This window comes from Lontra canadensis, unplaced genomic scaffold, assembly GCF_010015895.1.
Source record: "Lontra canadensis isolate GAN:19392208 unplaced genomic scaffold, GSC_riverotter_1.0 scaffold297, whole genome shotgun sequence".
In the NCBI taxonomy this organism is placed as follows: Eukaryota; Metazoa; Chordata; class Mammalia; order Carnivora; family Mustelidae; genus Lontra; species Lontra canadensis.
This window is the reverse complement of record NW_022631291.1, coordinates 137,947-151,973: the sequence shown is the minus strand read 5'-3', so window position 1 is coordinate 151,973 and position 14,027 is coordinate 137,947. Positions and strand designations below refer to the sequence as shown.

At 38.2% G+C, this 14,027-nt stretch overlaps 1 protein-coding gene across 1 annotated transcript in view; it reads left to right on the top strand.

Moving 5' to 3' along the window:
• The first annotated feature begins 3,257 nt into the window (after positions 1 to 3,257).
• LOC116862677 (lysocardiolipin acyltransferase 1) overlaps positions 3,258 to 14,027 on the top strand; it is a 115,702-nt gene continuing 104,932 nt past the window's right edge. The window contains exons 1-2 of the mRNA XM_032850036.1: positions 3,258 to 3,426; positions 12,495 to 12,693. Coding sequence (XP_032705927.1) covers positions 3,262 to 3,426; positions 12,495 to 12,693 — 364 coding nt within the window. The 5' untranslated portion in view covers positions 3,258 to 3,261. The remainder of the gene's footprint in view (positions 3,427 to 12,494; positions 12,694 to 14,027) is intronic.

Genomic DNA, 14,027 nt, shown 5'->3' with positions numbered 1-14,027 from the left:
AGCCTTCTGTAAAGTGCCTGGCAAATATTAGGTGCTCAAAAGGTAGGCCTTCGAGAATTTTCTCCAGCCTCTCCATCTGTAAGCATCCAGGTTAAGTGATGTGGTCGTGATCATCAGACTCTTGCTTTGTGGGAGCTGGGTCAGATGGTCTTGGCTCACAGACCGCTCTGCTACCGGCATCTTTCAATGCTAGGATTTTTGTCAACAAATTCCATGTACTGCCAGTTTTAAAGAGAAAAGAAGCTGATTGCTTTAAGGTTTTTAACAAAACCAGTCCATTCACTCCTTGCATGGATGCCTATATGCACCATTAGCACTTATTCCAAAATAGGAGTCCTAGGCCTTAGGTTTTTTCTTGGTGACATGTCAAAGGTGGTGGTCTTGGCTCTCCTGGCCTGGGTTTGTGTACTTTGTCCCTAGGACCTGTGCTGTGGTGACTCTTGGAGCTCCCCACTGTGTACATTGTATCTCATGAATATCTGATGAGTTACAGTCCCCTGCTTAAGCGGTGCTGTTTCAAATTTCCGTGACTCTGCATGTTTTGTTTTACTACCTGGAATAATCTTTACCTTCCCCAACCTCACATCCTCCAAGAGCCCAGTGCATTTTTTAAATCCCTTTTAATGGAGTTCCTCCGGCCTTCCTTTGCTCTAGCCTTACCACACCCCGCATGCTCCGCTCTATCCTCTGTTGTGGCGCACAGCAGGTGGAATTGCAGCTGTTTCTTAGTCTACCTGTTAGACTCTGGGAGCAAGGCTAGTTACTGTTTCAGCTGTGAGGTGATTACATAAGGACGTTTTATGAAGGAAAGGAAGTTTCCTTCCTGAGTAAGAAACTAGAGGTATCTGGGCTATGGGTTTGTTAACCCATCTTCTCACTCCCACCCTGCTCCCCGTTTGGGGTGCTTCCAGTTTTTGGCAGTTATGAAATGAATAAGCTGCTGTGAACAGGTATACAGGTTTTCGTGTTGCCGTAAATTTTCATCTGTCCTGGACACTCAGTGGGGTTGCTGGGTTGTACTATGAGTGCGCATGGGACGTTGCCTGCCGCCCTCAGTCTGTGTGAACTCTTACTCTGCGGCATCCTCGTTAGCACTTGGTATCACCAACTTTTCTATTTTGTTTTGTCTTTTTCAATTTTAGCGATTCTGAGTAAGAGTGTAGCCGTCCTAATTGTTAACCGTAGTTGTCTGTGAAACCTGTGAGAGTTGGAAGTAGGCAGAATGGAGCTGGATTTAAATACAGAGCCAGGGAAGAGTTCCTGAGAAGGCGATTGAGAGACTGCGAGGTTTATGAGAGCTTAGCATGTCTGTCATACCTATAGTGTTGTCCCCAAGTGACGAGCACAGAGCCTTGTGCCCACAGTAGGAATCTCTTTGTGTGTTTATTGAGTCATTGAACAAATGATCCAGAGGTTAGGGAAACCTCTCTAGGGAAACCAGGAACTGGATGGAAAAGTAATTTTAGATTAGACTTGGCCTGAGTAACCCCAGTATGTTCATGGGACACATCTTTTTATATCTGCGTCTGTGTTTACAGATGTGTTTAGAAGCTGACTCAGGTCTCTGATTCCCAGCCCCTCAGTGGGAGGGAGGTGGCATCGTATCTTGGTAGAGAGTGGAAGGCAGCAAAGACTTGATCTGTTAGCTGGCTAGGGGGAGTTAGGAAAGCAAGTCATCGGGATTCTGGTTCTCCGCTTTATCGCTATAAAATGAAAAGATTTTATTAGATGATATCAGTATCTAAAGGAAATACAATATACATAGTTAAAGGAGCTTAATCATATCAGATGACAGATAGTTTAATAAGCAAGGAAAAAGCATGTCTGAGGCTTTGTTGGATATGTACAGAGGGAGTGTGAGCCCAGCTTTTCAGGGAGATTAGGGGTAAGTGTCCAGAGAGCTAGTGAAGGGCGCTTGGGCAGAGACAAACAGAGCAACAGAGGTCCTTAGAGGGTTTCAGGTAGAGGAGCAGCACTGTGGATTGTCTTTTTTTTTTCCTGGTTTAAAAAAAGCTTTCCCGTAAAGACTGGGGACAAGCTGCCCAAGTGTCTTCTTTCCATGCAAAGGGCCTCAGAAAGCGAGGCTGAGGGTGCGGAGTAGCACCTGGGCGAGTCAAGTGTTGGGCCCCTGCTCTTCAGCGGTCTTTCTCTCCACCCTCACTCAGAAGTTTAGATCGAGAGTTTAGCAGAAATCCAGTTCTCAGATATTCATTCTCTTTGTACTCGGAAGGATGTTGTACGCATACTGTCAAGTGCTGGTAGAGGTTTAAAAAACTACTACATGCCCGGATAAACTTGAGTCTGTGTTAAGGGATTTGACCTGTTTTATTATTTGCCTGACATTTATGAAAGCACTTTGACATTTGAAATTTTATTTGTTCCATGTTCTGAATATTTAAAAGGAATCACAGGTCTTGATCACTGGAATACCTTTTGTAATATAAAAATTTTAAAGCCATTATTGTTTTCATAATTTTAATGATTCTAACAGTTTTATTATACCTAGGCAAACTATATTTTTGCTCTATGGTGGTTTAGGTTATAAAATCAAATGTGTGATTATTCATTTTAAACTGTGTTTCCAACAGTTTATTTTAAAATGTCAATACTAACTGTTTCTGGTTATGAAGACCCTGAAAGTAATCTTTTGGCAAATAGTTTAGGAAATTGAGGAGTCTGACTTCTGCTTTATCTTTCAGCTTATAAAAAAACAAACAAAAAACAGTTTAAGATGAGTTGCCTAAAGATACTACTTTTAGGTTCTAATGTGAAGGATTAATATTTCTAGGTTTTTAAAAAAAATTAGTGTACTCTAAAATTGCCAACCCTTTTAGGCAAAGTCAGTCTTAGGAAGCTGTTCTGTAATTCTTGGTCCATTAAGTCTACTTTTTATAGTAGGATATAAAAATTTTTGGAATATTTTAAGGTTTATATTGAGTAACTTCTACAGGTTTTTGTTAATACTAATAACCAGTTTAAAAAAAAAAAGGTGGCTTAAGTGAGACAGCCTTTTTTTTTTTTTTTAAAGGTTAGACGTTTATTCTGATAATATTGATTATATTGATTTCTAATGTCCTGGAAGTTTGTTAGATCTGTAGGACATGTATGAGGGTCACCTTTATGGTATTGGAGCTCTTATATTCTTTATTCGAGCCTTTTCTGTAGCCCTGTATTCAAAGATTATTTTATGTGTTTTCAATTTGGGCAGTTATATGTATAATAAAAAAATACATTTTTTTTTTTTTTGTATCTTTCAGAATCATGGTGTCATGGAAAGGGATTTACTTTATACTCATTCTGTTTTGTGGAAGCTTTTTCGGAAGCATTTTCATGCTGGGCCCCTTTATACCTTTGATGCTTGTAAGCCCATCTTGGTATCGTTGGATCAACAACCGCCTTGTGGCAACCTGGCTCACGCTGCCCGTGGTAAGTCACACGTCAGATAAGGAGATGGGCCCAAAGTAGCCCAGCTGACCAGTTTTTATTTTGTTAGAGTTAGATTTAGTCAGATGTTAAAATAAACATAAATCCTTTCTGGAGGAAATACAGGAACTAGAGAGAATTAAATATAATTCATGTCCTTGAAGTAAAATATCTAAGAACCATATTCCAAAATTAAGAGCTTCTTTTATATTCCTCATGAAGTTTATTTTCCTTCATCGAAAATTATTACATCATTAGTTTTGTATTTCCATTTATTTTACAAAATAATGGCAAAATTAACATTAGATACACTATTTTTTTGAACTTTTGATATTGATGTGATTGATTTAATTCTTCTCAGTTAAAACAGAATTTAATAATAAAGTGGTTTCCCATCTGAGGGCTAGAGTGACAACATCTGTAAGGTAAAAGAACGCACAAAATGTATAGTAAGATTCTTGGAATAGACTGGTATTTTCTGCAAGGTCCGTGCATACAGCTCTAAGCTCATCTCTGTGATTCTGAGCTTGGCAACGTCCTGTAGGGTTCCAGTCCATCCTCCTCCCTCGTCTGGATTGAAGCTGCTTCGGCCCTTCCCTGTGGCTGCTAGTCAATAGTGCCTTCTCCAAAAGTGGAGTGACACCATGCATTGCCTTTATCTTGAATAGGCTCTGTTTCCTGAGGCTGTTCTGCTCCTTTTTCCTGAGCAACAGCTAGAACTTAATGTTACTGGGTTTATGGACAGTCATGGTGGGGGTGATGAGGATATACCAAGAGGGACTCCTCTGCTTTCAGTAGCTGAAGGATCTTTTTCCATCCTTGTCTTTTGAACTGTGTTGCGCGTTTCCCCTCAGGCAGCCTGCCCTTGTCACATCTGTGGAGAGGAAAGTCCACTAAAGCTGTGGACTTCTCAGGCGGAGGTTGATGGGGAACTGTTTACAGTGCACCCTTTTCATATTTTCAGAAGGATTCCTGTGGTAACTAGTTTTAAGAATTGCATTTGTCCTTTGTCAGAGGTTAATTTTTTAAAAAATTATTCAGGTATGTGTTTTATGAAACATGATAGTGTTCGACTAAAAGTAGCGTCCCCTATCTCTCCCTGTCCCTCCCTCGTCTCCTCTTCCCCCTTCCTTTTCTGTATTTGCACTTAATCTACAAGCACAAAGAAAGGACCACAGCATAACTGGTAGATGATAAATAACTATAACTGGTATGGTTGCATATTTAATCCAGATTAAGGAGAAGAATTGCAAGATTGTGTTGAAGGGTAATGATGGTCATAGCTGTTAAGCACTTCTGTGGCAGATACGGTGCTATTAATAAATACTTGAGGACACCTTCATTCCAGGCACCACTATTATCCCAAGTTTACGGAAGCGGTAGAAGCTTTGCAAATTTAAATGATTTGCTGAAGGTCACATGCATAAGCAGAGCTGAGATTAAATCTAGTTTGCTGCCATTAGAGCCTTAGGTGATAGGAAAACCTTGAAGGATTGGTCAGGGTCACATGGTACTTGACCTTCCAGTGGTAAGAAGTTCACTGGGACCTCCTGACTGTTGCAAAAGAAGAAGGTTTCGAGTTCTTTCAAGCCAGGGCATGCCTCAAGGGAAAAAAAAAATTTGAGAAACTGTTAACTACTAATAAAATCAGTCTCAGTGGCATGGTGATTTCTCACAGCGAAAGAGGAAGGTTGGTAAGAAATAGTCCTACAAAGCCTTCGAGAAGCCAAAGACCGAGGTTGATGAAGTACCCGGAATAAGGTACATGAAGTGAGTTGTGCAGTATTCTCTCCCCGTCTGTTTCGAAAGAAAATGACATGTACGTATGGAAATGTTTATATATGTGAGATATGTGTGTGTCGTGAACACAATTGAGTCACAACCTAGGGACCACAGAATGTACCCTGAGCCGGTCACAGTCCACCCGAGGTTCCTATTTACCACCTTGTGTCAAATGGAAGAGTCGGGATCGGGTAGGGCTTTCATGCTCGCCTCCTTGGTGCTGCTGCTGCTGGCCTAACACATCCACTTGCACAATAAACTCTAGGGTGAGTGTTACAGCTTTTCCCTTTTACTAGTCCTGTGTCTTTCAAAGAAATAGTATGAGAGAATATAGTCTTGTATTTATCTAAGTATTTTCCATTTATAGTATTCTTTATCCTTTATTAGAGTTTCTGTCTGGTATCATTTCCTTTCAGCCTGAAGGACTTCCTTTAGCTTGTCTTGCAGTGAGGGCTCCTGTGGATTAATTCTGTTTTCTTTTAGTGAAAATTTCTTTATTTTGCCTTTGTTCTTGAAGTTCTGTTTGCTGGCTGTGAAATTTATGGGATGACAGTTTTTCTTCTTTCCATACTTTAAAGTTCTACTGTCTTGTGGTCTCCTTGTTGTTGATGAAAAGTTAGCTATCCTCTATTGTTGCAGCCCTTTTTCTCTGGCTGCTTTCAAGATTTCTTTCCCTGTTGTGTTTTCTTTGTTTGCTTGTTTTCAGCAGTTTGGTGATGATATGCTAGGTCTAGTTTTCTTTGTTTATTTTGCTGTGTTTCATTGGGCTTCTTAGATCTGTAGCTTTGTTTTTTCCACTTTGGAATGTTTGGGGCTCGTGTTCCCTCACTTTTTTTTTTTTTTTTTTTTTTTTCCCTGCTCCATTCCTCTCCCCTCTCCTTCTGGGACTGCAGTTGCAGGTGTGGTAGATGCTTACGTTGCTGTACAAGTCACCAGGTTCATTGACCCTCTCTTCTGCTGCCTCTATTTAAAATACCATACTTTCAAGTTCTAGAATTTATATCGGGATCTTTGTTGGCTTCATTACATTCTGAGCTTTCTCATCTGTTTAATTCATCATAACCTTATTTTCCTGTAACTTAGCTGAGTGGTGAGTTTTCAGGGCAGGAAGCAACAGCCACCTTCCCTATTTTTTTTTTTTTCCTCCTCTAGGAAGTACATTGCATCAAATATTTGTAATATTCTTTCATTATCAGTATGGATACTCCTTATACATTTATGTAAAAATTCTTTTTCCTTTCATAGTAGAAGGAAGGACTTTTCTGGTAAGTTTTGTTAACTGTTGTTTATGTCAGAAGTGATCAGCAGGATCCTGGACATTGATCCAGCAACTATTTGTTAAGTGTCCACTGTGCGCCAAGCCTATTGCTAGAAGGTGATGATGAGCAGGACAGACAGGACCTCTGACCTCGTGAAGGTAATAGTGTTCTACCCGAGCCATCTTGCCTAGTTGTAGATACACACAGCTTGACTAGTTTGTCTTTCATTCGCCTGAGAGACTGCCTCCTTTGCTAGACAACAGAAGGTGACTTCTCAGGCCATGAATTTTTTAGAGGTAGATTTTTAAATTAGCTTTAAAATGATGTCTGTTGTTTCATTGCGGCTTTCAAACAGACCATTTAATATGGAATACTCGTTTTTATGGTGTTGCTTACCCACTAGTAGTACTTATTTACAAAATGAGTATTTCTCCATCAAATATCATATTTATATTAAGTAAAATAAGCACATAATGCCCAGCTCACATAAGCTTAACTGTCATAAGTACATATTTCTAAGAAGTCCTCTACGAGCTACCTGAATGTTAACTAATTCCGTTTATAGTCACTATAAACCAGAGACATTTCATTTTGAAAACTTTCAACTTTTTTCAAGTCAATTATATAACTTTTTAAAGATTTTTATTTTATCATCTGTAAAATAAAGAAACGAGTAGATGATCTTTTGAGAGCCATTGCTGATTCAGCACTGTGTATCTGATTCTAAAATGTTTAGAGGTAAACGATTTTTTGGTAATGATCATACATTGCTTTACATTTTATTTAAAGTCTTAAATTTTCCAGTGTATAATCTTTTGAATATGAATCACATTTTTGGCTACACCTTTCTACCAAAACCTGAAGGGTTTTGAAAATTTTCTTGCAGTTACTATGTTGGTAGGAGTCATTGCAGTTGACATGCTTTAGTGTCCAATCAATTTCCTCGGAGAGCCAATATAAGTGGAGTGCTTATTGGTACAGACATTTGATTTCAGTACTGACCTTACCACTTTCTAGTCATTTGAACTTGGCGGAACTACTTAGCCTCCCTAAACTTCTCTTTTCATTTGAAAAACAGGGGTTCTAATACTGCCTGCTTCCCTCAGGCAGTTATTCTGATGAGCGAATGAGGTAGTGAAGATAGCTTTTTCAGAATACAGTGGCTTGAGTAAGGTAGAACTTTATTCATCCGCAGGACCACGTGGGCAGGGTAGCTCTGCTCCCATGTCATTCAGGGACTCAGATTCCTTCCATCCAGCCTGGCATAATAATATGGTCAGGACTGGTCACTACCACTTTTTTGCCCCACTCTGCAGGAAGTGGGTCTGGGAGGAAATCCAGAGCAAGGGTTTCCTTTAAATCAGTGAATTACAAAGAGCACCTATTTCTCTTGCTCACCCCATTGGAGGGAATGGCTGATGGCTATAATAACATCCGGGAAATACCGTCTTTCCTCTGGGCAGCTAGGTACATAACTAAAATCTGTTACTCTGGAAGAAATGCTGGACTTCACTAAACAAATTCTGCCATAGCTGCTTCTGCTGTCACTCTTAGCGCTGGTACTGTCACACAGCAGTACACCATACACTATGGTACAAGTCTTTATTACAACTCCAGTTGCATGCAGTAGGGGGGATGAGCGAAGAGTGGAAAGATAATATGTGTGTGTGTGTTTCTTTTTTTTTTTAATCTAGGGTTACCCTCACCCCTGTTGAAAGTGAGAGGAAATGTGAGTGGTGCTATATTGAGTGTCATTCTTGTGTTTTAAATAGCATGTAGATCAATCACTTCATCTGATGGTCAGGTGGAAAAAGCTGTTCTAGCATTCTTTAGGAAAAAACTGAGCTGAATTTATTGATATGTACTGGTCTCCTGTGAGGTACATTTCTGTGAGATTTTCAGTGGTCAGTTTCAGCTATTCCTGACTTTTGCTCTGAGAACTTAACACACAGGCAGAATTCAACAACCATCACTGTAGTTTTAAATTAGTATATATTTGAAAAAATTTCTATTACCTGTTTAACTCACTGCCTTGTTTATGAGTAAGGGCATATCAAGCAGAGTCTTTCAGCTAAGAAATTTATAGTTGAATGCCTTACAGCTAAGTCACAAAAAATTGTCAGTTTCTTTTATGATCTTTTATTTCATACTTCTACAAGGTCCTAAAGAAGTTTTTATTTCGAAGCAAATAGATTTTTTTTTTTTTTACCCAGAGGGAATTTAGTCTTTTCTCAGCTATACATGTACTTTACTTTAAGCAGTCCCAAACAATTAAAAAAAAATGTTCACTAATAATAGATTAGGTAAATGGATTTAAACAAATTACTGCTTCACCGAAATAATCATAAGGCGATCTTTTTTGTAAGCATCTCTTATGCATTAAAATGATTTCATTGGCAAGATTTTTCTTCTCTTACCATTTTTAAGGAGCATTTTGCGTTTTAAATGAGGTTCCCCAGTAAAATCTTCTAGAATCTTAGTGTTAGGCGAGACTTAGAGGTCACCTCGTCTAAACTGTGTAAGAATTCCTTCCAGAACAGTCTGCAGAGTGACCATTCTCTCTTGGTACGTACCTACAGCGGGGAGTGTAGGTCTTAATTCATTTCATTTTTGGACAGTTCGTTCAGTATAATCACTATTGTCAAGATCAGACTTTGCATGTGCCCAGAACACTTTTTGCTTCTCAAAGTTGGGAGTCTTTCCAATGGTCCAATTGTAGCTAATAATCTGGGATTATGTAAATTATTTGGAGTTCTGTCCTTTCACCCTAGTCATGACTTAGGAGTTTAGAGATCATTTGATAACTCCCCACGTAGGACACAAGTCTCTTCCACAGCCTGCTGATTACAGTCCAATCCTAGAATAAAACAGGTGTTCAACAGATACAGGGTATAGTTTCTACCTAGACTGCCATTAAGAGAAGGGGTACTGTGTTTGATGAATGGCTTGGGATTGCAAGATTTTAAATAGCTAAGGATTTGAAGAGCTGGGCCTAAGTGAAGTCTGAAAAGCCCAGGCAGACTAGGAGAAGGGGAGCGCCACAGAGTTGTTTTTACCTCAGACTAAATAAAGATTCATCGGAAGGATAAATGAGAGCTTGGGGCGTGATGGCAAAACTGATTCTCTGTGATCATGAAGGGGAACCTCTCATCTTTGTGTTTTCAGACACGGTAGAACACTTTGAGGTAGTGATTAGTGGTCTATAAAAGATCCTCAGAAATTACTTCCATAAACCATTATTAAATTTTATAAGATTAGTTTTTCTTCTATACTAGTTTCTATTCTGGACTAGGAAAAAAGACAGTATTCTCACATTTTTTTCTAGAACAGTTCTTAATCTGATTAATCAGTTTTAATCCAATTATTTGAATTCTGCAGTTTAGCCACGTTATAACCTTATCTCTGTGTAGTAAATATTTGTAGTTCTGCCTTTGCAGGAGCTGTAAATAACTTGACTAGATAGGTCTTGTCTGGTATTACAAATGATTAATGTGAGTTTGAGATCTAGGCTGTCCAAAAGGTTATATATAACTTTCAGGCATATTCTGATGAAGTGCTGGATGGCAAGGGAGAGAGTGCTGTATGATATGCTCCTGGACAAACAGTCTGGATTTATTTTGACATTTGGGATCCACGGGATACATGTATTAGAAATTGCACTTAAAAGGTGAGGGTTGAGGTTTGGGATTTATAGGCTTTAAGATTTTTTAACTCTTTTATGTGGCACAATACACAATTAACAGTCAACTTCATCTTTCTACCAGTTAAGGGAAGGGCATCCTGCATTTTAGTTCTTTGTAAAAACTGTAAAGTATCATTTGGAAAGTGGAGTGGAGCTGGACCCAATTAATAAGCCATAGATGGTGACTTCACACATGTCTTCTGGGCTGAGACATGTAATTCAGTGATTCATTTTGGGAGTTGATGGTCCTGTGTACTTAGAAAGAGACAGTTCCTGCTGCGGGTCCAAGCCTAGAGGACTCTGCCATGGCTCTCTATCGAGAAGTCTACCTAGGACTTGACTTCCCAAGACTTTGGAGTGGGGGTTATAATTATTTGAGTGACCCTTTTGAAAATCAGATGAAAACTACAGGCATTGAGCAGAGTACCTGTGTATACATTTTCAGGAGGTGTTCGTTTTTATTTACTCCCTGAAGGCCATACTTCTAGGACTTGATGTCAGGTTAAACACCCAGGCCCTAAAGTAAATCTCAGCTCTGGGAAGGTAACTTGATGGGATCTGTGGGATATCATTTTACTCTGTTAAGATATTGACACTCTGATTGCATAATTCTTTGGACATAAAACACTTCTGACTTTTCCTTAGCTAATATTCCTTTTAACCTTTTTTTTCTTGGTCCTGTGTTTATTTTGAAGTCCTGTTTTTGTGAAATGTAACAAACATAGCCAATGTTTGTAAAACATAAATGCACACTTTAAAATGATCTATTAAAGTGTAGCTATCAACCAGTTCAAGAATTAGAGTATTGGAAGGTAGGTGGTTTGCCGGAGGGCTGAGAAGTAACAATCATTTCCTCCTTAATAGAAGCAGCCACTAACCTGACCTATAAGATAGTCGTTCCCTTGCTGTTCTTTATAATTTTATTGGCTATATATTTATTCCTAAAATATCTTAGTTGCGGTCTGTTTTAGGAAGTTTTATATATGGCACTTTTTGTTTGTTTTGCTTCTCTCAGCATTATGCTAGTGAGCCATCTGTGTTGTTGTAGATACCTGTAGTTCGTTTACTTGCATTGTTGCTCCATATTCTGTTATATGTTGTACTGCAGTTTATGCGCTTTATACTTCCACAAAGGTTTTCAATCCCTTTTTTCCATTAATAGTGAAGTCATATTTTATCTAGTAAATTTTTTACCTAAAAATTACTAGAAAATTTAAGTAAGGGATTGAAATTAATAATCAAGTTTTCTTATTTTCTGTTTTTTTTTCCTCCACAAAACCAGTCTGTAATATATTTTCTTCTAAATATTTATATGCCTGCTTATCAGAAAAGTTCCAAATTCAGTAAATACTTGAGCATCTTCTAGGTACCGGGTACTGGGGCTGCAGAAGTTTATAAACATATAGTTATTTTATCCTTTATATTGTTAAACAGATATGTGTATATGTTTAAAAAGATCATAATACAGAAAGGTATAAAATGAAAATTTTGACTTTCTGTTCCCTCAGCCCTATACTCGGTGTTAAGTTTCCTGATTATCCTTTCTAGAGAGTAATAATGTATCTATAGCCTTAAGAAATTACACAGTGGAGGGGACGCCTGGGTGGCTCAGTGGGTTAAAGCCTCTGCCTTCGGCTCAGGTCATGATCCCAGGGACTTGGGATCGAGCCCCGCATCGGGCTCTCTGCTCAGCAGGGAGCCTGCTTCCTCCTCTCTCTCTCTGCCTGCCTCTCTGCCTACTTGTGATCTGTCAAATAAATAAATAAAATCTTAAAAAAAAAAAAAAAAGAAATTACACAGTGGAATCTTCTTTCATGTCTTTTACACTTTTTTTTTCTTTCTTTTTTTATACTTTTTAATTTTTAAGGTAAAAAATATATCCTGGAGATTTCAGTGAAAGTTAGCATTATTTTAATTAAGAAACTGTCAGAAACCTAAATTAATAACACTAAAAATATAAACAGTGCCTTTGTATTCTCATTGTTTGAGATTAACTTCTTTTTCCAGATTATTATAGAAGCAATAATCTTTTTTTAAAAAAATTTTATTTGACAGAGAGAGAGATCACAAGTAGGCAGAGAGTCAGGCAGAGAGAGAAGGAGGAGCAGGCTCCCTGCTGAGCGGAGAGCCCAATGTGGGGCTCGATCCCAGGATCTGAGACCATGACCTGAGCTGAAGGCAGTGGCTTAACCCACTGAGCCACCCAGGTGCCCCTAGAAGCAATAATCTTGAGAAACACTATGCCTTTGACTTATTAGAAATCAGATTTATTTACAGGACATGATATAATTTATCTGTGGGAAATCATAACTTTAAATTGTTACATGTCTATATTGTTTATTCCTTAGGCATTGTTGGAGACCGTGTTTGGTGTGAAGGTGATTATAACAGGTGATGCATTTGTTCCTGGGGAAAGAAGTGTCATTATCATGAATCATCGAACGAGAATGGACTGGCTATTCCTGTGGAACTGTCTGATGAGATATAGCTACCTCAGATTGGAGAAAATTTGCCTCAAAGCTAGTCTCAAAAGTGTTCCTGGATTTGGTAGGTTATCACAAATTATTTTAAGTTGGTCATTCATTTAATATGTTACTTCCTGACCCCTGCCCTAAAACTACAGAATAACTTGTTAGACTCCACTTAAGTATTAAAATTATTCCCATTTTTTTTCTTACTAGCCTAAAAACATCAGTCACAACAGACTGTTTTAATCTCTTTTTTGAAATATTTAATGTTGAGAAAAGAAGCTCTTTTCAAGGAAGTAGATATGATCCCAGAGAGACCAACACTTGGAAGGATATGAATTAATTGTTCAGTAACTTTTTATTGCATGTCATGCTTGTGGTAATTTAGGCCAGAAAAAAATGAACTGACTCATTCAAATTCATCTAACAAATATTAATTGCCTACCGATTGATTCTTAGCAGTATACTAGTTGCTGGGATTTTCTGAATATTAAATTATTATATTATTAAATTATTATTATATTATATTAATATATAGCAGTACAGCATGTTGTATGGTAGAGAAGTAGGGATATTTCAGCATGGCATGTTACAACTTAATCTCCTTCTTCCACTTAATATGAAATGGGGTAGGGAGCAGACTAAATATGTATTCATTTTATATCTATAAAAGAAATCTCTTAGGTGGAGGGTGGAACTGAAAAATCCAAAAGCTACACTATAACACAATACTGTCAACTGAAAGAAATGTCATCAAATAAACATTTGAGAGTACGGGAGGAATAAACCACTTTGAGAAATACAAAGAACAATAATGGTCAAGAAAACAAGAAAAATGTAAGGGGGATCGATTGAAGTTAAAAAAAAAAAGAACAATAAGGCAAAATCCTATCAGAAATGTATAGGAAAACAAAGAGAATGAAAAGTGAGGGAAAAAAATTGTCAAAAAGTAGTTGAAATGGAAGTTAGTCAAAGGATGTATGTAATTAGAGCCCTTAAAAAAGACACTCAAAAGTATAACCCAAGAAAACATTCTGGGCATAAATGACATGAGAGGGGTTTCCAGGATGACAGCATGAGTGGCTCCACAGACCCGACTGCCCAGTGAGATGGTGAAAATTCTAAAACAATGAAGTCTCTCGAGATGGTCCCAAGGACATAGAGCAAATGAACATTTATTCAAGAAAGTTTACCAAGATTTGTTAAGAACAATGAGAATCTGTGGTATTTGAAACAACACATTTTCTTTTCCTTCTACTGTCAGTCAGACAGAAACTCCATTCCAGACTGGTACAATTGAAAAAACATGCCTCCTTCCCTCTCTGGCTTCTCATTAGATGGCTTTCTTCCACAAGTCCTTACTGTCTTCACTCGAATAACTTCATATTGATTAACAATGACTGGGTTCTGTGG